General features: G+C 45.1%; 1 protein-coding gene across 3 annotated transcripts in view; it reads left to right on the forward strand.

Annotated features, from left to right (window-relative positions):
- Positions 1-16,490, forward strand: part of CRACR2A (calcium release activated channel regulator 2A) — a 114,546-nt gene extending 98,056 nt beyond the window's left edge. For all 3 annotated transcript variants that reach the window (XM_054039459.1, XM_054039467.1, XM_054039449.1), the window contains exons 14-18: positions 1,231-1,312; positions 2,824-2,938; positions 5,558-5,659; positions 13,118-13,194; positions 14,334-16,490. In XM_054039459.1, the coding sequence (XP_053895434.1) occupies positions 1,231-1,312; positions 2,824-2,938; positions 5,558-5,659; positions 13,118-13,194; positions 14,334-14,424 (467 nt within the window). In that variant the 3' untranslated portion in view covers positions 14,425-16,490. The remainder of the gene's footprint in view (positions 1-1,230; positions 1,313-2,823; positions 2,939-5,557; positions 5,660-13,117; positions 13,195-14,333) is intronic.
- The last annotated feature ends 9,520 nt before the right edge of the window (positions 16,491-26,010 follow it).

The following is a 26,010-nucleotide window of genomic DNA, read 5'->3' on the forward strand; positions in this document are numbered from 1 at the left end:
TATTAGTGGCAGAACTGAAATTAGAACCCAGTGGTGAAATCCTTGGCTCATTGAAGTCATTGGCAAAACTCCCATTGATTTCAGTGGAGCCAGGATTTTTCCTCGGGTCTCCTTGCTTCTCATCTAGTAACTAAGGCACTAGATCACACTGCATCCCAAAAGATTAATAAGATTTGTGACCATCACTGAAATCATAATTGCCTAATTTTCCAGGAAAAAAAGCTTTGTACGGAGCAAAAGAGAAAAATGTTGTGATAAATTTACAAAGCTGGGTACTTAATTGGTGCCAACATAGCTTGTGCTTGCAACTGTTGCACTTACAAGTCAGACCTTCAGACTATATGCATAATTTCCTGGGGCTTCCAGAAGGAAGGTACCCATGTTGTGGGCTGCAGCTTAGATGGCAAGTTTTTAAATGTAACCTCTAACACTCATTATCACACCAGGAAGTGGGTTATTTGGCTGGCCTGCAAATACAGATAAGCCAAAAGTAACATTATAAACATAAGAACTGCTGATAAGACTGACAGAGCAGACTGTGCAGAACAGCTGGTCATTCAAAACCTTGACAAACCCAGATGCAACTCAAACCCACTTCCATGAAACTGGATTTTGATAGTGGAAACATCCTCCACAATCCATCTGAATGTACTGATTACTCACTGAAGGCATTAAGACCAGATCTATTAAACTCAGTGGCAACACTCCCATTGACATCAGTCTAGCAGGAGCCAATCTTAGAAGAATGTTGCAGAAGGAGGCAGTGTAACCTAATGGTTAGAGCAAGTATCATTACAAATATCCAAGAAGTGTATAAACCAAAGCTAGACAGAACTTATTTAAGCATACTAGGCAACATTTTGAAAAGTGCCTATATGGCTTAGCAGCCTAAGTCACCTTGACTGTCAATGGGACTTTAGGATCCTAAATCACTCTGGCTCTTCTGAAAATTTTACTCATCCTGACTTTTTATGAATTAAATTAATTTGTTAACACATTTACATTTAATATGTTTGTTATTACTTTAAAACTATGGCAAATAAAAGCTTCTGCCTGTTCTTATTATCAGCCTGTTGTTAAAGGCCAGAATTTATTGCATGCCTTCTGAACCAATGAACACAGGTTAGAAATATTTGTGGCTTGTTTGAACATGACACTATTACCTTAAACTATCATGAACCTGATCAGATCATCAGAATGAACCTGAGACAACTTGTGCTGTGTTTATAGGTATAGATTACAGTGTGAAAACAGTGACAGTGGATAACAGCCAGATAGCCCTGCAACTCTGGGACACTGCTGGGCAGGAACGGTGAGAAAATGTCTTAACTTTCTACTCTCCTACTCTGTGCATTTAGAAAATAGCAGCCTTGGGCTCAATCCTGCTCCCCAGAAGTGGGGAGAAATGGGCGTATTCTCATTCAGTTCAGTGAAAGTGAGAGCAGGCCTTTGATCCTTTCCCAGAAGGATCAATATCGGCTAACAGGGTGGGGTGTTTCAGGCAAACACTGCCAGCCTGTTGTAGAGACTCTTAAAGAAATAGTCCCATAAGCTACTATTAAGGAGCAGAGCTGGTTGAAAATGTTCTGTCAGAAAGGTTTTTTCAACAGAAAATTACTTTTTAACAAAATGGAAATATTCACACACAAAATATCTGTTTCCATTTAAATGTTTCATGTTTTCATTGAAAGACCAAAAAAAAAATGAAAAACATTAATTTTGGCTGGAAAAAAAAATTGCAGTTTTCAGTTGCTGACAATGAAAAGTTCATTTTTTTTTCAATTGAAGCCTGAATAATTTTTCACATAGAGGAGTGAGGAATTCCTGAAATGACACACAAGGTGAGGTTAGGAGGACGTGAGGCATGGGTCAGAGCATAAGTGCTACCATCGGTAATACAAGAACAGAAAGACAAGGGAAAGGGTCAGCAGCAGGATTTTTCAAAACGCTTTACTGCACATTTTTGTTTACTTGATCTTTTAGTCATTGACACTGTGAGTTCCATACATGGGATTGCCATTGAAGGAGAAAAAGAATGAACTCTTTAGGAGTAGATAAAAAGGGGACTGATAAATCCAGAAGGCACTGCATTTGTTCCCTCGCCATATTTCACAGTATAGCTCAATTTTCCCTTCAGATCTACACTGCACTCTATTGCAAATTTTGCACTCATCTAGTACGTGGGATTGTCAGCAATAACAATGGAGGTTTCATGTGTAAAATAAGTAGGAAGAAAATCCACTCTGCTCGTCAGAAAGCAGAAATGTGTCCCCTGAATGTAAATTCATATGTAAGCTAAGTAAATGAAGCTTTGGTCCTCCAGCTCTTACTTATGTGAATAAACCTTAGTATGGCAACATGGTGAGCTCTTTTTCCATCTCTGCCATTGACTTGCCACTTAAACCTTTCTATGCCTCTGTTTACTGTGCATCTATAAATGAGTGTAATAAGCTTAACCACCTTTGTAAATTACTGTAAGATCTATAGATGAAAAGAGCTATAGATGTACTGTTGTTACAGCTCATGTGTGTAATCCCATTGACTTCAATAGGACTACTTGAGTGAGTAGGGATTACACATGCGAATAAGGGATGCAGAACTGGGCCATGATTTAAGAAGATATTTGGCTCCACATGCCCATATATCTGTGGCCCAAACTGAGCTTATAAGAATGCAAATGTTCTATCTAGATCCCTGTGTATACATCTTCAATGCTGCAGGACTGAAGGGTTGGTGTACAGTTTCTGACTACTATACTGTAATCATATTGTCACATTGCTACTGCGCTAAGGCAAAGGGCTATAAACAGATTCTTGTTTGCAGGTACCGCAGTATTACCAAGCAGTTTTTCAGAAAAGCCGATGGTGTCATTGTGATGTATGATATAACAGCAAAAGACACATTCACATCTGTCAAACAATGGTTGGTGAGCATTGAGGTAAGAGGACGTAGCTTTCAATCTAAACTACTCTGGCCACATGCTCTAACTTCTTGAGGCGCTCCCTCCAGGTGGTGGTTATGGGCAGGTCAAAAAGGAGGAAGTAAGGTCCTACCACTTCTTGTGCTGTAGCAATTACTCTGTTATATATAGGACTTCAGTTCACAGAGCTGCCAAGCCAGCTTTTTACAGAAAGCCTACTTCCATTTTATAGGAAAACAATAGTCATTCTAAAATTTCAAGGAGTATATCTCTTCAGTGGCCACCATTGATTGGATGTATGTCCATCTTTCCTGGTACCTGGCTTAATCTCAGGGAAAGAATTCCCAGCATGCACTCCTCTGCTTCCTGTATCAGTACACATTGATCATTGTCATTGGAGTTGAAAGATGCTTCAGTGCAGTGATGTAATTCATAAGAGACAGTTTTGCAACGGCTACATCTTTAAGTTAGGAGATTTTAAATAGGTTGCTCATGTAAATCAACGGTATCCACAGTAAGTGCTGTAAAACTGGTTTATTTTATAGGATTCAGCTTCCTGAAAAAAATTCTGTGGAATATCTTGTTTTTCTCCCCCTGCCCACACCCAGCCATCGTACCTGCCCCAGTGAGCTTCCTGCGACTTAAAAATGCTATTGTCTATTCAGATCTTATGGCAATAAGCACAGTATGCTAACATATGAAACACTGTTACCTGTATTGGCCACTAGGTGGCCACTGTACTTTGGAGTTAGGCCCCAGGGCCAGATTAACTCTTCTGTGGGCCCAGGGCTATTAGATTTTGTGGGGCCCCGTATACAAGTCTTTTTCCTAATTTAAAACAAAATGATCACAATTATGGCATCGAGGCTATTAACGCTATATTAAACTTGCCTTTTAATTAACATAAAGCCATTCTGTGGCTACATTTCAGTCTTAAAACATGTAGAATATAGTTAAGTTAATTCAAAATAGCCTGTTTCTTACCTTAGAATAGCAGTTATATTAGTTTCTTTCTGGGAGGGATTTTGGGTGCAGAAGGGGGCTTCAGGCTGGGATAGAGTGTTGGGATGCAGGAGAGGGTGAGGGGTGCAGGGTCTGGGCAGGAGTTTGGGTGCAGGAGGGGATTCTGAACTGGGGCAGGGGGTTGGGGTGCAGGCTTGGGCCAGGATGCGCTTACCACAGGCGGCTCCCAGTCAGTGGCACAGCAGGGCTCAGGCAGGCTGCCGGCCTGCCTGTGATAGCCTCACGCTGCTCCCAGAAGCAACCAGCTGTTGGCCGGTCTCTGCGTGCCCCTGAGAGGAGGGCGACAGCGTGCCTCCGTGCGCTGCCTGTGCCCGCAAGTGCCACCCCTGCAGCTCCCATTGGCTGGTTCCTGACCAATGGGAGCTGCAGGCATGGTGCTGCGGGCAGGGGCAGCCCGCGGAGCTTCTTTCCCCTCCCACCAGGGGCCATAGAGACATGCCAGCAGCCAGCCACTTCCGGGAGTGGCGTGGGGCCATGGCATGCAGGCTGCCTGCCTGAGCCCTGCTGCGCCACTGGACTTTTAGTGGCCCGGAGATCGCGATTGACTGGAAGAGGCTCCAGGATCAACGACTGGTTGGTGACCACTGAATTATATATAATTAGAGATTTATTTTTGCGCCCCCCCCCCCCCCCCTTAGCCCGAGGCCCTACACTGCAGCCCTAAAGCCCTTGTGTTAATCTGGCTTTGTTAGGCCCCAATTGTTCAAATATTTACCACTGTCAGTAGCCCCATTGAAGTAAACCCAGTATTAAGTATTTGCAAGATCAGGCCCTTATTTAACATCTTTTTCTGAACAATTCAACATTTATAACAATTCAGCACTTTAAAAAATAGCTTTAGAAGAGAATTTTCGTTTTGATAAGGAAACGTGGTCGTCTTTTCAATTCCAATATTTTACATATTTGATTCATCTTGACTGACTAATTTTGGGAGATGTTAACTAGCACTGAGTTCAAGACATATGGCCAAATCCATTGTCTTTAACTCAGGCAATGTGCATACTTAATCCCTGGTGTACTTTTGGTAATATACTCATTCTGATAGTGTTTTACTTGGTAATATATATTACCACTTTTCAGAATTATATTTGATCAAATATATTATCTCCATTTACATTATATACTTTGATTGGTATGACTGGACCAAATGCAGTTGTTTTCATGCCTATCTAATTGGAAAAGTAGGGTCAGATACCTGTGGTTTTATGTCTTTAAAGCTTTTCGTCTTGTATCCACAGGCAGGCCAAACATATTAGTCACCTAAATCACATAGTGTGGTTTTATGTAGCACAGTATTTTTTTTCTTTTTCTTTCTTTTTTTTTTTAATTTGTTTACGTCTGAAAGATTTCTGAGCTGTTCTGTTATTCAAGGAATGTCAAGGATGGTAATGCATTTCTAGTACAGAATGTCTCCTTTATTCCTTTTGTCCAATTCTGTTGCCTGATATAGTTCTTCATAAAATAACATTTTACTTGTCTGATTCATCTTCAGTATTTTCATTTTCATGTTGGCACCTGGTGGGTCTCGGCTCTACTTCATCTGTAATCATTTTTTAAAATATTTTAATGATGTTGACATATTGTGTCACAGGTGTTGTGTTCTTTTCTCTGCAGGAGGCAACTGGAGAGAATATACCTGTCCTTTTGCTGGGTAACAAAACCGACAATGAAAAAGAACGAGAAGTCCCTCGTGGACTAGGAGAACATCTAGCCAAGGTACAGTATGAAGAAGGGAATCAGTAATAAAACTAAAAGATGAAAGTGTTTAATGGATGTTAGATTATATCTAGAAACTCAGAAATACAAGTTATTATTTTTACTAGTCGATCTTGGTGAATCATTTCTAGTGAGTAATTATTTGATTAATTTTGTCTCTTAATGAACTACCTGAAAAATGTCCTGCATTTGTTATGCTCTAATAAATTTGTTAGTCTCTAAGGTGCCACAAGTACTCCTGTTCTTTCTGCATTTGTTATTATTTGTAATTGTTTGTCAAATTATTTATCAGAACAACTTGCAGCCTGTGGTTTTCCTGTGAACTGTAACTACTGATAATTATTAATGTGTGGTTGGTCACCTAAATCACATGGTGGTGTTTCTGATCCATGACTGCAGGAGCGGCTCCAGGCACCAGAGCAGCAAGCGCGTGCCTGGGGCAGCAAGCTGCAGAAGGCGGCCTGCCGATCCCTGTGAGGGCAGCAGTCAGTCTGCCTTCGGTGGCATGCCTGCGGGAGGTCCGCCAGTCCCATGGATTCAGTGGCAATTCGGCGGCGGGTACGCCAAAGCTGCGGGACTGGCAGACCTCCCGCAGAAACGCCGCCGAATCGGCGTGACCAGCGGACTGCCCGCAGGCACGCCGCCAAAAGCCGCCTGACTGCTGTGCGTGGGGCGGCAAAACACATAGAGCCGCCTCTGCATGACTGGATGATGAACTTTTAAACAGGAGAATAATGAATGATGAACACTGAAGAGTGAATGATGGTATATCTCCTTAGGGATTCTCTTTTTTTCCCCCTCATAGTGTAGACAGTTTCTTAATAAATTGTTTTGTGGACACTTCCCTCCATTTACAATCCCATAACATCCCTATGACACCTACAGCAGTTACTTCCATGGAAAGTCATGATAGAAAATTATGTATTTTTAGCTTCTTTTACTGTGATTTAGTAGCTGGAAACAAGAAGAAGCAGCAGCTCTCTGTGGAGTACCCACAGGTGCTCTTCAAACCACCGATGATCCATGAGCCATAGTTTGAGAACCAGTGGACTTAGGATGACCAGATGTCCCAATTTTATAGGGACAATCCTGATATTCAGGGCTTTTTCTTATAGAGGCGCCTATTGCCTCCCTTCCCCGTCCCGATTTTTCACACCTCCTTTCTGGTCACCCTAAATGGACTAGCAAATAACAAAAGCACTTGCTTACACACATATTATTTTTGCATTCAGATGTATAGTAAATATGAATTCATATGAATAACACCTCCAAAAGATTAATCTACATAGAAATCAGTTGTCCAAATCTTCATGAGAAAATGAACTAAAAGGGGCAGAAATATGACTGAATCAAATCAGATATCTGATTCCATGAATATGTCTGTAAATACATTTTCCCATTATTCATTACTTATTGGTAATGGATTTACTAGTTTGTCCAAAATGCAATGAAGTCAGTGGAATTATTCTGTATTTGCACCAATATAACAGAGCAATACTTGGCCCTGTAAATATAATTTAAAGAGTTAGGGCTATATGCTACTTTTGACCTATACACAGACTGATAATAATACATTGCTAGATATAGGCCTTGTGTTGTTATATGGCTTTTATTTTGTGTTTATAAGATGAAGAAGGGTGCTTTCTTATTTAGGGCCTGATCTTACTCCCTTTGTAGTGAGTTACAAAATTCCCATTGACTTCAATTCCCATATTATAAGCCCCTTACTCAGTACCTAAAAGTTTCTGTATTTAGCAAACCTGTTTGGTTTTTGTGTAAGAATCCAAATGCAGGTATAATTTCAGGCACTGCAGGTTACTTTTTAGGAAAAACTCCAAGGTATTATTATTGTAGCCTTATGCAAAAAGCAAGTGACACACGAAAGGTAAATGGAGGGAGTGGGTAGCTATTTGTCATTTAGCTCTTTTTAAAAATGGGCAACTAGTAAAGTGAAGATGAATCACGCTGAGATGCAAAACTTGCAGCCCACCAGGTCATTAGCTGTAACATGGCATGTAAGGAAATAAAACATTTTACAAAAGTAACGTAGAACAATGTCAAATGAAAAATGATAACATTCAAATGAATGAATACTCATTAGAATACATTGCTTGATGGAGCAAAAGTAAGGAGTGATCAGTGACAATTTGTCATCTGAAAAGCTGCAGAGATTTAATTAAATTATAGCAATTTGCCTGTTGAGCTTATAATAATGTATTTTAATGGATATTAATTACTGTTAAATGGCAATGTAATTCCTAGGAAACCACGTATGACATCTCCATTAACGAATCCACTTGAGTTGCTTACTTACATGAATTACTCGTCGCGGGCACTCAGACTGCACTGGGTCAGATCCTCATCTGGTGTAAATCTGCACAGCTCCATTAACGTCAAAGGAGCTAAGCCTATTTATACCAACAGAGGATCTGGCTCATTGTCAGTCGGTTTTCAAGAACGTTGGTGGATCGCATTTAAAGTACTGGAGGTCACATAGTGCAGCTCTCATTGCTTCATGAAACTTTGGTAATTAGAAGCCTGGAGCCTTACTAGCTAGATAATGTGGTGTAGAAATCAGCCAGAAGTCTTCCTGGGGATTCCTGCTGTAGGGCAGCCTTCCTGCAACCCCTCTAGCGTGCCTAAGGATGCCTAAGGCTTGGTCTACACTCACCCCCCAAATCGAACTAAGGTACGCAACTTCAGCTACGTGAATAACGTAGCTGAAGTTCGAAGTACCTTAGTTCGATCTTACCTCGGTCCACACGCGGCAGGCAGGCTCCCCCGTCGACTCCGCGGTACTCCTCTCGTCTAGCTGGAGTACCGCAGTCGACGGTGAGCACTTCTGGGTTTGACTTATCGCGTCCAGACAAGACGCGATAAGTCGAACCCAGAACTTCGATTGCCAGCCGCCGAACTAGCAGCTGGGTGTAGACATACCCTAACATTGCAATGTTGGCACACCAAAGAAAGTCCTATCAAATTCTCATCACTTGAAAGGATTGGAGGATGCAGTACGATACCTCAGGGAATGGATAAACAGAGATAGGCACGTCCAACAAGGATAGGGAAGGCCCTGGTGGGAATGATGGGGGGGGGCAGCTAGACCTTGAGAAAGCTTAATCAGCAACATGAAAGAACAAGCACCCCAACATTAATCAACGCTGTCTGGTATGCAGACTTGACATTGCAGAATGGGAGCAATAGCCTCAAAGCAAAAGTACTCATGTTTAATATAAATCTGATAGTGTCCAAAATGCTCTCTCTAAGAAGGAGTAGAGTTACTGTCACAGATCAGGGCAACTGCACCTGTATTCCTCCTCCATGGGCTCTCATGCTCAGGCATCCACCCATCCCCTCTCTTGGCCAGAGATAAGTCTCACTCACTCCTGGCTGGGTTTTTTCCAGACTGCATGGTTCCCTGCCTACATTGTGATATGCTCAGCAAGCCAGACTGCCTAAAAAGGCCACTGTCTGCACTTTGCTTTCTCTTCAGAGGTTATGAAGAGTTGTACAATTGCTGCCAGTTACAAGTCACCACACAGCTCTTTTTAAGCAAGCACTTTTATTCGTAAGGTGAACACATTAAGAACATAAGAACAGCCATACTGTGTGAGATCAGTGATGCTTCTAGCCCAGCATCCTGTCTCTGACAGAAGCAGATACAACAGCTTCAGCGGGATGCACAGATCAGGGCAATTTGGAGAGCTCCACTCCTGCCTTCCCCTCCTGACTTCTAGTAGTTAGAGGTTTAGGGTCACCCCAAGCATGGGGATACATCCCTGACCATCTTGGCTAATAGCCATGGATAAACCTAACCTCCATGAACTTCTCCAATCCTTTTTTGAACCCAGTTATACTTTTGGCCATCACAACATCCTGTGGCAATGAGTTCCGCAGGTTGACTATCTGTTGTGTGGAAAAAGTAATTCCTCTTGTTTGCATTAAACCTGCTGCCTATTAATTTCATGAGGTGACCCCGGGTTTTAGTATTGTGGGAAAGGGTAAATAACACTTTTCTATTAACTGTTTTCCAAACCATTCATGATTTTATTGACCTCTATTATATCCACCCTTGATCATTTCTTTTCTAAGATGAACAGCCCTAATGTTTTTAGTCTCTCCTCATATGGAAGCCATAACCTTAATCAGGTCTGTTGCCCTTCTCTGAACCTTTTCTAGTCAGGCTTCCAGCTCCCAGCCATCACCTATCTTGATGACAAAAAACATATTAAAAATAATAGACGAACCTACCTGCACATTAATAAGCTTACCAGAGATCTCCCAACTCCAACAAGGGCTCTGGCAGGAGTCAGTCCTTCAAACCCCAATGAATGTTTTTTCTGTGGTTACAAGTTCATAACAGCGTTGTCTCAGAACAAGCCCACCCATGAATCAGTTAGTCTTTCCTTTATACGGGTTAGGCCTTTGATCTTCAGCCTCCCGGAACAGGTAATCAGCAGGCAAAGGTCTTTTCCTCAAGCTGTTGCTTCAAAAGGCAGGAATTGTTTTTGTTCTTGTTTTTTTGCATAACCAGAGGCAAAGGGGGTGGGGAATTCCATTCACCTCCCCCTAGGTATTTCCCAGGAAATCCATTTCACACGTATTGTCTCATAAATCCGTTCTTGTCTGACACATTGTTTGATATAGTCCTTTGACCACCCCAGCCCACAATAATACCTAAACCTTTCCTTTAATACAATGGACCCCAAACATATGTGAACTCAATTCAGTAGGGTCTCCCAAGGACATTGCGGGAAATTGCCATATCTGTCACCGCTACTATCAGCAAAATAGAGAAAAGACAAGTCCATTTGCCTTTTCTAGTAGATTTACAAAGAAATCTCCATACTGATCTCCTAATCAGTAAACAGTTCAGACAAACAAAGCTTTGCTGCCTTTGTTAGTTCAGGAGGCTATTCCACAACTAGACTTACAGGACAGTAACCACCAAGATCACTCCTCTTCTCTCCTTGTTTGTTGATTTGTTTTTTCCCCATTCTTTAGGTGCCTCCTCATTTGTCCATGATTTTTCAAAAATAATTGTCAGTGGCACGATACGTTCATTAGCCAATTCCCTTGATAGTGTAAGATGCGTCTCAGATGGTTAATTAGACATAACTTACCTTCTGCTACTGAGGGTTTCCACTGTACATGCTGTCAGTGAATTTTCCCTTCAAAGTTCAAAGGCATGGCTCCTTCTGCTGCAGGACTGACTGTGTTATCAAAAGAAGGATCTGTTTGTCAAAGTGATGAAGATGAATGATTAGCATCAGTTAGGTGTAGGGTTACCATATTTAAACTATTAAAAAAGAGGACCCTCCACGGGGCCCGGGCCCCGCCCATTTCCCACCCCCAGCCCAGCCCCGCCCCAGCCCCGCCCTAACTCCACCCCCTCCTCCCTCCCACTCCCAGCCACGCGGAAAGGGCTGCCCGAGCGCTACCGGCTTCACAGTTTGCCGGGCAGCCCCCAGACCCTGCGCCCCCAGCCGGCGCTTCCCCAGCGCAGCTGGAGCCCGGGAGGGGAAGCGCCCAGCTGGGGGCGCAGGGTCTGGAGGCTGCCCGGCAAACCATGAAGCCGGTAGCGCTTGGGCTTCTGGCAGCCCCTATGCCTCCGGACCCTGCGTCCCCGGCCCGGCACTTCCCCTCCCAGGCTCCGGCAGCACAGGGTCCGGAGGCATGGGGGCTGCCCAAAGCCCGTAGGGCTCGGCTCTTAAACAGAGCCGAAGAGTCGGGGAGGAGCAGAGCCGCCGCGGGAGGGGAAGTGCCCGGCCGGCATTTTCCCGGACATGTTCAGTTTTTTGGCAATTCCCCCCGGACAGGGGTTTGATTGCCGAAAAGCCGTACATGTCCGGGAAAAAACGGACGTATGGTAACCCTAGTTAGGTGTAACTCATTATCTCACATTAAGGATTTGCTCTGCCACATGGCATTTGCTGAGAAATCAGTTCTGATTCATGCCAGTATCACGTGTGTGATTTCTCCTCATACAAGATGCTGATGTGCTGTAGGAGACGGGCGACTCTAGGCACCAGGAAAGCAAGCACGTACTTGGGGCAGCCCATTTGCAGGGGCGGCAGGGATCCAGCATGGGAGCTGAGAACCAACAGGGGGCCCTGGGAGCTGTAGTTCCTGGGTTAGCTCCCTGCCTATAGAGCCAGCCTTGGAGCAGGGAAAGAACTACATTTCCCAGCATTCCCTTGGCCACTACCAACAGGAAAGAGGGGGAGGGAGTGGGAGTGAGGAAGCTGAGACCTCATGCTGCAGCCTGCTGTGAATGGAGAGCTGCACTGGGAAGGGCAGGGATACCATATTCAAAAAATAGGACACTCCACGGGGAGTTGGCAAATTCCCCATAGAAACAAAGAATGGAACAAAAGAATAATAAAGGCACCTCAACTTTTCCTCATTGATGTAGGACAGTCTTATAATATGCATCCAGATATCCTCCAATCACACAAGCTGAAAATTGTTCCACTTGACTGCAGTTCTGTAACCATAGGGGAACCAATCCTGTCTGTGTTCTGTGCACATCTAAAATTCCTGCTGAATGACCTGCCCTGGGAGCAAGTTACCAGTGACCCAGGGCTGGGGCAGCAGGGGGGTGTGGGTGGTGGGGGAGAGCCCAGGGCTGGGGACGCAGGGGGGTACGGCGAGGAGCCCAGGGCTGGGATGGGGGGCAGCCAAAATTTTTTTTGCTGGGGCGGCAAAAAACCTAGAGCCGGCCCTGGTAGGAGAGCAAGGGAAGGCCAGTGCCACTCACAGTCAAGCTCATGTGCATCATCCACATGCTGGCTAGATTTCCTTTTACAGGTCTAACTGCATTCTTATATGGAAGAACAAAGAGTGTTGCCCTGAGCTTATATTAGATGTCAAATTTGTATTTGTGTGACTGTTAAGCTATTTAACCAGGAAATTTCACCAACTGTCCCTAGATAAGCTAGAAATATCCTCAGCGTGTATATATATATATATAATGTCATTATAACAATTATTCAGCACATTAATAGTCCAAACTTTTACATACTTTTCAGCTATCAAAAAATACAAATTTAAACCAATATTACTAATCCATCTTTCTTTCTTTCTTATCAGGCCTCGCTAGGCGCAGTATAATAAATTAAAATCATGACATTCATCAAAATGTAGAAAATAAAACACTGAAAAAACACACCTCTAAAATAGAAGGGCTCAAAGAAAACCACTGCGTAAACTGCAAAGGACTCCATGTCTGACAAGAAATGGATGTTGGTTGTGTTGTTGTTCTGGTGACATCTTTACTTATTGTCTAAGGTTTACCCCAGAACATAGGTTCCCAATTTTTCCCATAATCAGAGAGATGCAAATGACCAATGTGTATTCCTTTTTTCCTTGTATCTCCCAATGTTTCCATGGTGCCTTGTAAAGCTAGATTGGCGCATTATGCAAAGTTGACTGAAATGGTCTTTCTGTCTGATCTAGGATTACAATTTAATTTTCTACGAATGCAGTGCCTGTTCCGGTCATAATACTCATGAGTCAGTGCTTCACTTAGCTAGGTAAGGAAAACATCTTTTGCTTTTTTAAAACATGGACTATTGTATGGGTAAAAAAATCAAACTAGGTGAAATGAAGGCCGCAAAGGACACAATAAGAAGAAAATTCAATGCAAGAAGATTTGTAAGTGAACTGAATTGATCCCTATCACTGACGACTGAATGGATTCTATTTGCTAAATTAATTGTCTCTGATAGGTACCAACCTTCCGCTGTCTGAATACTGTCTTGTGCTTTTTACGTTATAGTCAATAGTGCTGATCCTGCAAGAAGCGCCAAGTGGATAGAACTCTGTGCCCACGTGGAGCTCCACTGAAGTCAGTGAAGCTCTGCACAGGCAAGAGGGTCCGTCTATGCAGAGTCAGTTGCAAACTAAGGGCTTCTGAGAGGAGGAACGTGTGTAGAGGCGCAACACACAGTGATGGCTCCCAAAGGCAGACTATGGGAGTGCTGGGGAAATGCACACAGTGATGGCCATTGCTATGCTCTTCAACAGGGTACAGGGCGTGCTTCTCCCCCCATGCCAGTTCAGTTCTACTACCTGGTTGAAAGACTGAGGAGGATATTTTCAGAAGTACCTAAGGGATTCAGAAGCACAAATCCCACTGAAATTAAATGCGACTTGTGCTCCTAAATCCTATTGGCATTTTTGTAAAGCTCCCCCAATACACTTTGAACAGGAGAGAAACAAATAATGAATGGCAGATATTGGAGACAGTACTTCCTGGCAGGAACAGTCAGGCAAATCATCATTCCTATGGAAATTTGTGAAACTTTGGGGATTTGTTGAACTTTGTGACCAATACCCAGTGGCTGCCAACAATGAATAACACAAACCCCCCAAATAACAGCAATGGACTCGCTGCTTTGATTCACAAAAATATTCACAAGTTGACAATGATCAGCTCTAATTCCAGTTTTCCAAGTAAATGAACAAAATAGATTTTTGCAATACAACAGCCTTGATTCTTGTTTTATAAACTGTGCTCACTTACTCATTAACTCACAAAATTCTGTTGTTTTCAATTAATCTCCCAGTCATCAGTGAAAATTAGCCATGTCCGACTATGATGGCGTGGGTTTTTTTCTTGTAGGTATTATTGCCTTTTTCTGAGAGTAGTTTCTTTTTGCTTCTTTCCTAGGATTTTAAAGGAACAAGAAGATAAAGTGAAAGAAAAGACTGTTCAGCTGCTGCAAGACTCAAAGAAAAAGTCTTGTTGTATCAGACTGTAGAAGACTAGGGTAAATTTAGACAACAATCATACATCTTATATCACACTACAGTGCATCAACACATCTGCCTCATGTTCAAAATATGTCTTATGCTACGTTGTGAATGTAACAACAGAAAACCTTTAAGAACCTAGTGCACACTCACTTCTCACTCTTTGCAAAGATGAAGGCCTTAGGATTACTTAGACTGTAAAGACTTCAAGGCAGGGGCCATCTTTTCGTTATGTGTTTCTATATCACTTAGTACCATGGGGCCCTGATCCATGACTATGCTCCTAGATGCTACCGCAATACCAATAAGAAATAGGAATAAGAAATCTACTTAGAACAGGAAGCTAATTCTCATAGGGCCTGATCATAGACACCCTTACTCAAGTAGCCCTTACCTTTTGAGTAGTCCAGTTGGCTTCAGTGGGATCACTCATATAAGGTTAGAGTTTGCGGGACTGGATCCCTAATCTTGTAGCCTCAAATCTTGGTTCCATGTTGATCTTCTCTAGTTGTGTCTGGTTTGGGGTTTTTTAAATTATTATTATTTAAATTTTAAGCACAAACAACTAAATATAAAACTCTGTGTTAAGGTTTTGAGTGTCAATATACAAGAATGAAGGAAAGAAATAGTCAGGATTCTCAGAGTAACATTAACTGATCCACACTACACATCTATAGTATGTTTATTACTAGTCACACTCTTTGCACATGAAGCCTCATTGTGGGCCCATAACTCATGCTGGGGTGCCTTTACATGACTCAGTGATTCCTGTGGGACTCTTCATACATAGAGGTTTTCACCAATGCCAGTGCGGTTTTCACAAATGGCCTATACAGCAAGCCATGCTCTTAGATGTCACTGGCAGATGGCTGTTGTATCAGACTTATGGCTGACACAACCCCTCCCTCTCACAAGACTCCATCACAGAAGGTTTAGCATAAGATAGTCCAGGGCCAAAATTTTTGAAGCTGTCTGCCTAAAGTTAAACTAATGTTTTTGGAGACATTTTCAAAAAGCATCTCAGGGACTTAGGAGCCCAGATCTCACTGAAATCCAAGGGGAGTTAGGCTCCTAAATTCCTTAGGTGCTTTTACAAAAATCCTCACTATGCACCTAAATAAATGCCCTGATTTTCAAAAGTGCTGAGCAGCCAGCAGCTCCCTTGGACTTTAATCAGAGCTGCTGGGGTCACACCGCTTGAAAAATCACACCCTTTATGTAGGTGCAGGCCCGCCGACAGCAATTCCCGGCCCCCGGGCAGAACAGTCAATGGGCCCCCAGGCATGCACAAGCCGCGCCCGCACAGACGTGATCCACCTGACATTTGGGCAGTGCTGTGCCTGCAGTGGCTGGTGCCCAGCAAGCTGCCAGCTGCTCTTCTGGCATAGCCAGGGCTTCCACATGCCCCGCCGGTAGGGTTGCCAACTGTCTAATTGCACAAACCCAAAGACGCTTGCCCCGCTCCTTGCCCCGCCCTTTCCCTGAGGCCATGCCCCGTCCTGCCAGCAGCGGTGGCAGCCACCGGGGATCCCCAGGCCCTTTTAAATCGTCTGGGCCCCTGGGAAATTGCCCCCCCCATCGGCGGGCCAGGGTAGGTGCCTAACATTAGGAACCCATCTTAAAATCTTGGCCTAGAACAACACACTGAATTCATTTTTCCCTTTGGACACCCTGGCGGAATATCAATGAAATGAGCAACTTCAGAGCTGGCCTTCCAGCAAGAATCTGAATAATTCCTGATGGAATTCTTCTGTGTTGCACACAGTGGTACTTCTGTGCTTTCAAGAATTGTTGTAAATGTGGATGAGCTTGCACAGAAGAAACAGAACCTGTCGCAGTTTATTTTATCAATAGAACAGAACTGAAGATTATTTGCTATAAAAAAAAGAAAGATGATTTATAAATTATATTTTCAATCCATTTTCTAACTTTCAGAAGTTTTTTTTTTAAACTTGAATAAATAGATTTGAAACCAATTTAATTAAAAATAAGAGACTGTGCTTTTATAAAAGACCAAAATGCTAAACACTAGTTGTATATGTAGCTATTTTATTTTATTTTTTGAATAAAATCTTTAAAGTAATTCAATATGCTGTTGGACATTTGTCTCTCAAAAATATTCATCTAGATGCCAGTCACTGTAGAACAGGAGTTCGCAAACTTTTCCTTAGAGCAACCCCTTTCTCCATACAGCGAACCCACTTTGATACCCTTCCAAATAGCTTAGGTCTAGCCAGGACCTCTCCTTCCATCAAGATGGGACCTAATTCCTATTTAGCACTGTCAGATGGGCAATATGGTCCATGACCATCTAACACCTGCTTGCAAACCTTTCCCTCTCTGGTGGGTCATGACACCCAGGTTGAGAATCCCCACTGCAGTGTTTAACAACGGAAATACAGTGAAGAAGAGCAGCACAACATTCCAAATGAGGGCAGGCTATTCCCTTGGCTTCCCAGGGTTGTGTCTTTATATATAGAACCATTTTCTGGAGGTCAGCTACTGTGGGGAGGGGACACATTACTGTTGCACTGGGTTCTGAAGGTTGTTCCCACTGAGGATTTGCCATAATGACAGCCATCAGGGCCCAGCTCTGGAAAGGAAAGCTGCTCCTTACTCCAGCTTGAAACTGGGGTAAGTGTCACCAGTGTCACCAGGTCGAGGAGAGGCTTTGCCTTTCAACTACACGAGGGATAAATCTCCAGGGCAGCAATGCCTCAGACTCAGGCACATTCTGCTCTCCTCTGGTTCAGAGTTCCATAGATCAGCCAGCTGCAGAGCCAGTCTCTGGGCAACCAAACAAGCGCAGCCTGATTGGTGAGAAGAGACAGCAGGCCAGCTCTTAAGCCCAGCAGCAGTTTTGTGGCTGCTCAAAGAATTTGCCTAAGGCTGTGATAGCTCTTGTGCCTGCTTGTTCCCAGTCCAGCGCCTGCCTTGCCTCACTCAAGGTAACCTGACTCAGACCCTCAGCTCTGATTTCTGACCTTGGCTCTGGCATCTGTGACCCTATTCTCCTATTCCTGGCAGCTGATTCTTGTTCCAGCCTCTGGGCATGGCCACCCACATCCCTCTTTCTGTAACCAGAACTTAATGTCTTTTATCCAGTTTCTGTTAGCCTTGGCAGGGTGGTTTTAGGTCCTGACTCTGCTCTCACCAACACTGGTTTTCCCCTTATGTAGCTCCAGAATCAGGCTCCTAATTTCTGGTTCCATGAAGAACAGCGTTGTCTCTTGAGGATCACAGATGGGGGTGGCCTCTAAGGTAGCCTGCTGCCATTCCTGTAATGCTTTAAAAGCTAAGACAATATTCTGGTACTGGAGCAGGAAACAGTAGGGGGAGCAGAGCATAGGTGTAATGGGTCCTCTGCATCTACTTCTATTCAGGTGGCCAACTTGTTGGGGGTAATAACAGTATCATGTGATGTGAATTGCTGATTCAGAGTCCTTGACTCCAGACCTCTGCAACACTGCCGAACACTTCTGTTACTGGATTTCGTTAAGTACAATTTATTTTCTGTCTTCCATCAGACATTTACCACTAGTCATTGTGCCAGATTCAGCCCTGGTGTAACTATTGATTTTAATGGACATCCTCCAGGGATGAATATCAGCTTGTGTTCCCTGGGTCTGAATGATGCTGGAACCTCGTGATCGAGACGCTCCACTGAAGAAGTATTTGTTGCATTCAGTGAGTCTGATTCTGATATCACTTCCACTGGTGTAAATCCATTGCATCAGTGGAGCTATTTCTGATTCACACAAATGCACAGTAAGCGAGACCCAATTCAACTTGCATCACTTCCCAGTGACGCTGTGGTTAACTGACAGGAGACAGTGTGATTGACAGACTAAATGAAAAGTAGAGTGAGTCATTTCAATCTGTGTGAAAGCACTTGATATTGATTGATCCTCTTCATTTACAATATACATTATCAAGAGCACTTTAACTGCAGTGACAATAATTTTGGAAGTGATGTTTTTATATGCCCAATCCTATGTCAGGAGAATATTACTCCATCAGAGATCATTAACGAAGAGTTCCACTTCATCGTCAGCACAAGTGGGAACCTGCTTTATAAAGTAGATATATGCAAATACAGCTGATTAGCAGCACCTTCCTAAACTCATCTCAGACAAAATGGAAAGATGCCCTTTTGATCTTTAAAATGACAAAACTTACAGAAATGAGTACTTGCAGTTTTGAGAACTTTAAAAGCTAGTACTTCAGCCTAGTTAAAGCTAAAACATCATAAGCTCTGTTAATTTGAAAGGGGTAGATTCAAAAGGGGACATAGGTGTTGCAATGCCTAACTTCTAGGCACCCAGCTTCCTAGTGGAATTCACAGCCCTGAGTTAGGTGCCCAGACTCCCCATAGACTGTATGGGGAGAATTAGGCTATGTTTACGCTATGAGCTAGAGATGTGATTCCCAGCTCGAGGAGACATACTTGGACTGGCGCTCCTTAGAACTAGTATGCAAAAAGCAGTAGTGTAGCGATGGTATCCCAGGCTAGAAGCGCTATGTATTCTGGGCAGCTAGCCAGTGCCATTGCTTGCCATTGCCCATGCTAACCCTGCTACACTATTATTTTCAGCCATGCTAGCTCAGATGAGAGCCAGTGCAAGCACATCTACCCATGCTGGGAAGTACACCCCCAGCTCCAAAAGCAGGCATAGCTTTAGGGGGGGATTCACAGAAGCTAGAAGCTGAGTGGGAAGACACCTAGACTAGTCAATAGGAAATGCTGAGGAGAGAAGTAGGGCCTAATCCCCTCCCTCAAAAGGAACGTAGGGTGTCTAACTCCAATTTTACTGAAGCAGGGACTGGACCTTGCGTCGCATCCCTCCGGGGTGAGCGTGCGATCCACCAGGCTATAGAGTCAGTCTCATGCTCTCTGGCCCAATAAATATTTATGTAAACAGGAGAGACTGAGAGAGCCCCTCTTCCTCCTCCCTGCAATAGCCAATAGCCCAATGACACTCACTTGAGATGTGGGTTGAAATCGCAGCTCCAAATCAGGTAGAGGAAGGATTTGAAGCTAGGTCTGGCATTGTGTTCCCTCTAAGCTGTGCAGTCGTGCGGCCGCCAAGGAGTGAATCAAGTGCCGTGCACTTCGTTAGCAGAGCCATGCTTGGGGAGGGGTGTTCAGGTGCCCCTCCCCCTGCTGCTCTGCTGCTGCACTGCTCCTGCCCTCTGCTTTGGAGCCCCTGGCCAGCTGCTCCCAGGACCTTCCTGCTTGCTGTGCAGAGCAGGGGGGGAAGAGGGGGTGCTGATGTCCAGGTGTCCCCATCCCGCCATCTCCCTCCTACCCATGTACCCCATCTCTGCAGAGAGGAGGTGGGAGGACAGGGCTCAGGAGCAAGAGAGCTGCTGACAGCTGCTGCGGTCTGAGCTTTCTGGTGAGTGCCTTAAAAAGACAGTGCACTGTCTCTCATAGACTTCCCCAGCAGCCAGCACACACACAGTCTGTGTGTGTGTATGTCTCTCTCTCACACACACACACAAGTCTCTTTCACACTCACCTCCCAACACATACTTGTGGTGGTGGTGGTGTTACTTCTTGGTACTTCCTGCAATGCACATATATTCTCTGTAATTTTGTTCTTTCGAAGTGCTGTTTGACTGGTCTCTGCATTTCATAATTTTATTTCTCTCTTATGCTTTTAATTTAATTCTTTGAGTAGTGAGTTCTAAAATGACTAACTTGTCCTGGCTGGAGTAATTATCCCTATGGTAACTTTTAAAAATATATATATTATATCTAGGTTTTTTATTTCTACTGGTGGCGACATCCCCACGTACCTCGATATTGGTGCACATAACAAAATTCACTCCACACATGGATGGAAAAAATTAGAGGACACATTGGCCTTGCACGTCCCAGGAACGCTATTTGAGGGTAAGGGGGTATCAGTGCCCCCGGCAGTCTTTTGTAAGGGGGTTGGCTCTCAGCACACCTACTGGATTGGACCCTGCAGGCGAGATAGGTGGGGGAATGATTACTTTGAGGATCCTTCCAGGGCTTAGGCATGAGTTAAGTGCTGAGCTGCTCAGTGATGTCAGGACTTTAGGCAGCTGTGAGCACACCCACTGGCAGAAATATAGGTGCTTAGGGGACTTTACCAGTAGCAATGTCAGCACCCGCAAGGTTAGGTGAGCGGTGGTTTTGTGAATGTCATTGGTACCAAAATGTTGGACTTAAGAGCCTAAAGTGTCAGTTAGGTGCTTAAATCCCCCTTGTGAGTCTAGCCCTTAGGGTATAACTTTGGGAAAACAGAAACTCAAATGATTTCCCAGCTGTAACAATCTTCCCCCTCACCAACTCCCCTTTTCTCTTAGGCTTGGTCTACACTACGAGTTTAGGTCGAATTTAGCAGCGTTAAATCGAATTAAGCCTGGACACATCCACACGACGAAGCCCTTTTTTTCGACTTAAAGGGCCCTTTAAACCGGTTTCTTTACTCCACCTCCGACGAGGGGATTAGCGCTAAAATCAGCCTTTGCGGGTCGGATTTGGGGTAGTGTGGACGGAATTTGACGTTATTGGCCTCCGGGAGCTATCCCACAGTGCTTCATTGTGACCGCTCTGGACAGCACTCTCAACTCAGATGCACTGACCATGTAGACAGGAAAAGCCCCGCGAACTTTTGAATTTCATTTCCTGTTTGCCCAGCATGGAGAGCACAGGTGACCATGCAGAGCTCATCAGCACAGGTAACCATGATGGAGTCCCAGGATCGCAAAAGAGCTCCAGCATGGACAGAAGGGGAGGTACGGGATCTGCTCGCCATATGGGGAAACGAATCAGTCCTAGCTGAACTCCGTAGCAGTAAATGAAATGGCAAAATATTAGAAAAAGTCTCAAAGCCCATGAAGGACAGAGGCCATAACAGGGACGCACAGCAGTGCCGCGTGAAAATTAAGGAGCTAAGGCAAGCCTACCACAAAGCCTGAGAGGCAAACGGAAGGTCCGGGGCAGAGCTGCAAACATGCCGCTTCTACGCGGAGCTGCATGCCATGCTAGGGGGTGCAGCCACCACTACCCCAACTCTGTGCTTTGACTCCATCAATGGAGAATCACGCAACAGGGAAGTAGGTTCGGGGTACGAGGAAGATGATGATGAAGACAATGAAGATAGCTCACAGCAAGGAAGCGGAGAAACCGGTTTCCCCAACAGCCAGCATATATTTATCACCCTGGACCTGGAACCAGTAACCCCCGAACTCACCCAAGGCGTGCTCCCAGACCCTGAGGGCACACAGGGGACCTCTGGTGAGTGTACCTTTGTAAATATTACACATGGTTTAAAAGCAAGCGTGTTTAATGATTAAAGATTAATTTGCCCGGGCAATCATGGCCAGTACAGCTATTGGAAAAGTCTATTAACGTGTATGGGGATGGAGCGGAAATCCTCCAGGGACATCTCCAGAAAGCTCTCCTTCATGTACTCCCAAAGCCTTTGCAAAAGGTTTCTGGGGAGGGCTGCCTTATCCCGTCTGCCATGGTAGGACACTTTACCACGCCAGGCCAGTAGCACATAGTCTGGAATCATTGCATAACAAAGCATGGCAGCGTATGGTCCCAGTGTTTGCTGGCATGCAGACAACATCCATTCCCTATCTCTCTTTGTTATCCTCAGGAGAGTGATATCATTCACAGTCACCTGGTTGAAATGGGGTGATTTTATTAAGGGGACATTCAGAAGTGCCCGTTCCTGCTCGGCTGAACAGAAATGTTCCCCGCTGTTAGCCACGCGGTAGGGGGGAGAGGTGAAGTGATCATCCCAGAGAATTGGATGTGAGTGGTGGGGGGTAGTTGGGTTTGTGCTGCATGTTAACCCGGAAACCGCAGCCCCTCCTTTTACATTGCAAACCCATTTTAAATGGCCAACACAACGGGTGCTTGGTATGGGAAATGAGGGCACTACTGTTTGAAACCATTCCCACATGTTAAGAAGGTTAAAAAAGCCAAAAGACTGTGGCTTACCATGGCTGCCTGCAAGCCGAAATCTGTTGCCTGGCACTGTGTGAGTGATCTCTCACACCAAACCGGCAGGCCCTCAATATAAGAGGAAAAATGCGACCTTGTAACGAAAGCACATGTGCTGTGTAACGTGAACAGCAAAATTTAACGTGAAAGAGTGTACCCATTGTTCTCTAAAATGTGTCTTTTTTAACCACCTCTCCCTTCTCCTCCACCAGCTGCAAATGTTTCTCCTTCAAAGAGGCTAGTGAAGATTAGAAGGAGAAAACTGCGGACACGGGATGATATGTTCTCGGAGCTCCAGATGTCCTCCCACGCTGACAGAGCACAGCAGAATCCGTGGAGGCAGTCAATGTCAGAGTGCAAAAAAGCACAATATGAACGAGAGGAGAGGTGGCGGGCTGAATCGCGGGCTGAAGAGAGTAAGTGTCGGGCTGAAGAGGATAGGTGGTGTCAGCTTGGTGTCAAACTGATATGCTCCTGCGTATGGTTGAGCTGCAGGAAAGGCAGCAGGAGCAGAGACCGCCGCTACAGCCCCTGTGTAACTAACAGCCCTCCTCCCCAAGTTCCATAGCCTCCTCACGCAGATGCCCAAGAATGCGGTGGGGGGGCCTCCGTCCACCCAGTCACTCCACCCCAGATGATTGCCCAAGCATCAGAAGGCTAACCTTCAATAAGTGTTTAAGTTTTCAAGTTTTAAACTGCAGTGTGTCCTTTTCCTTCCCTCCTCCCCCACCCATCCCGGGCTACCTTGTCAGTTATCCCCCTAGTTGTGTGATGAATTAATAAAGAATGCATGAATGTGAAGTAACAATGACTTTATTGCCTCTGCAAGCAGTGCTCGAATGGGGGAGGGGAGGGTGATTAGTTTACAGGGAAGTAGAGTGAACGGGGGGGAGGGGGCGGAGGGTTCATCAAGGAGAAACAAACAGAAGTTTCACACCGTAGCCTGGGCAGTCACAAAACTGGTTTTCAAAGCTTCTCTGATGCACACCGCGCCCTGCTGTACTCTTCTAACTGCCCTGGTGTCTGGCTGCGCGTAATCAGCGGCCAGGCGATTTGCCTCAACCTCCCACCCTGCCATAAATGTCTCCCCCTTACTCTCACAGATATTGTGGAGTGCACAGCAAGCAGCAATAACAATTGGAATATTGGCTTTGATGTGGTCTATCCGAGTCAGTAAACTGCACCAGCGCACTTTTAAACGTCCAAATGCACATTCCACCACCATTCGGCACTTGCTCAGCCTATAGTTGAACAGGTCCTGACTACTGTCCAGGCTGCCTGTGTACGGCTTCATGAGCCATGGCATTAAGGGGTAGGCTGGGTCCCCAAGGATAATGATAGGCATTTCAACATCCCCAACGGTTATTTTCTGGTCCGGGAAGAAAGTCCCTTCCTCCAGCTTTTGAAACAGACCAGAGTTCCTGAAGATGCAAACATCATGTACCTTTCCCGGCCATCCCACATTGAAGTTAGTGAAACGTCCCTTGTGATCCACCAGGACTTGCAGCAGCATTGAAAAGAATCCCTTGCGGTTTATGTACTCGGTGGCTTGGTGCTCCGGTGCCAAGATAGGGATATGGGTTCCGTCTATCGCCCCACCACAGTTTGGGAATCCCATTGCAGCAAAGCCATCCACTATGACCTGCACGTTTCCCAGAGTCACTACCCTTGATATCAGCAGGTCTTTGATTGCGTTGGCTACTTGGATCACAGCAGCCCCCACAGTAGATTTGCCCACTCCAAATTGATTCCCAACTGACCGGTAGCTGTCTGGCGTTGCAAGCTTCCAGAGGGCTATCGCCACTCACTTCTCAACTGTGAGGGCTGCTCTCATCCTGGTATTCTGGTGCTTCAGGGCAGGGGAAAGCAAGTCACAACGTTCTATGAAAGTGCCCTTACGCATGCGAAAGTTTCACAGCCACTGGGAATCGTCCCACACCTGCAACACGGTGCGGTCCCACCAGTCTGTGCTTGTTTCCTGGGCCCAGAATCAGCGTTCCATGGCATGAACCTGCCCCAGTAACACCATGATTTGCACATTGCTGGGGCCTGTACTTTGTGAGAGGTCTATGTCCATGTCAATTTCCTCATCATTCTCGTCGCCGCGCTGCAATCGCTGCAATCACCTCCTCACCTGGTTTTGCTTTGGCATGTTCTGGCTCTGCATATACTCCAGGACAATGCGCGTGGTGTTCATAGTGCCCATAATTGCCACGATGATCTGAGCGGGCTCCATGATCCCAGTGCTATGGCGTCTGGGCTGAAAAAAGGCGCGAAACTATTGTCTGACGGAGGGAGGGAGGGGTGAGTGACGACATGGCTTACAGGGAATTAAAATCAACAAGGGTGGCTGTGCATCAGGGAGAAACACAAACTGTCACACAGAATGGCCCCCCCAAAGATTGAACTTAGAACCCTGAGTTTAGCAGGCCGTTGATTTCACGGAGGGAGGGGGAAGCAAATGAATACAGAACAAATCTGGTCCATCTATTTTTTACATCTTAAGCTGGCAGCAGACGGTGCAGCATGACCGATAGCCGTCAGCATCTTCTGGGTGCTTGGCAGAAAATGCTGTATTACGACTGCTAGCCATCATTGTCAAGACGGTTCAATAGGACTGCCGGCAGGACCGAGTCTCCAGGAGACAAAACATGTCTGCCCAGGTGCCTCTGACCGAACTCACTGAAGAATATGATGATGATGGATATCAATCGTAATACACCATCCACTGCCAAAAGGCAAGGAGCTGCTGCTGAATAGCAATGCAGCCCCACGTCTGCCAGCACCCAGATAGCCGATGACAGCTACCAGTCAAACTGCACCGTCTACTGCCAAAAGGCAATTAGTTGCTGCTGTGTAGCAATGCAGTACCAAGTCTGCCGGCACCCAGATGACATATGGTGACAGTGAGCTGAGCTGAGCTGAGCGGGCTCCATGCTTGCCGTGGTATGTTGTCTGCACAGGTAACCCAGATAAAAAGGCGCGAATTGATTGTCTGCCGTTGCTCTGATGGAGGGGGAGGGGCCTGACGACATGTACCCAGAACCCCCCGCAACACTGTTTTTGCATCATCAGGCATTGGGATCTCAACCCAGAATTCCAATGGGCAGCGGAGACTGCGGGAACTGTGGGATAGCTACCCACAGTGCAACGCTCCGGAAGTCGATGCTAGCCTCAGTACTGTGGACACGGTCCGCCGATTTAATGCACTTAGAGCATTTTATGTGGGGACACACACAATCGACTGTATAAAACTGATTTCTACAAAACCGGCTTCTATAAATTCGACCTAATTTCATAGTGTAGACATACCCTCTGACAAGGGGACTGGAATACAATGTTGCTTCTGCACCTGCACCACCTCCATCTGTGATGATGCTAGATTCTACAGTAAAGCATCATCTTTCCTCTGAAAGCAGACTGCTACAGGAAAACCTATGCGGTGCAGCAAGTGGTAAAGATGGGAGCACTTTACTTCCTAAGGACCAGGTTCTTCTCTCCCATTTACACCAAAGTAATCTGGGGTAATGACTGAACTCATTGAAGTTACTCTCGATTTGCAACACAGCACCACACATGAGTGGAATCTGGCCTTATGTATTAA

This window comes from Malaclemys terrapin, chromosome 1 (genome assembly GCF_027887155.1).
Source record: "Malaclemys terrapin pileata isolate rMalTer1 chromosome 1, rMalTer1.hap1, whole genome shotgun sequence".
Lineage (NCBI taxonomy): Eukaryota > Metazoa > Chordata > Testudines > Emydidae > Malaclemys > Malaclemys terrapin.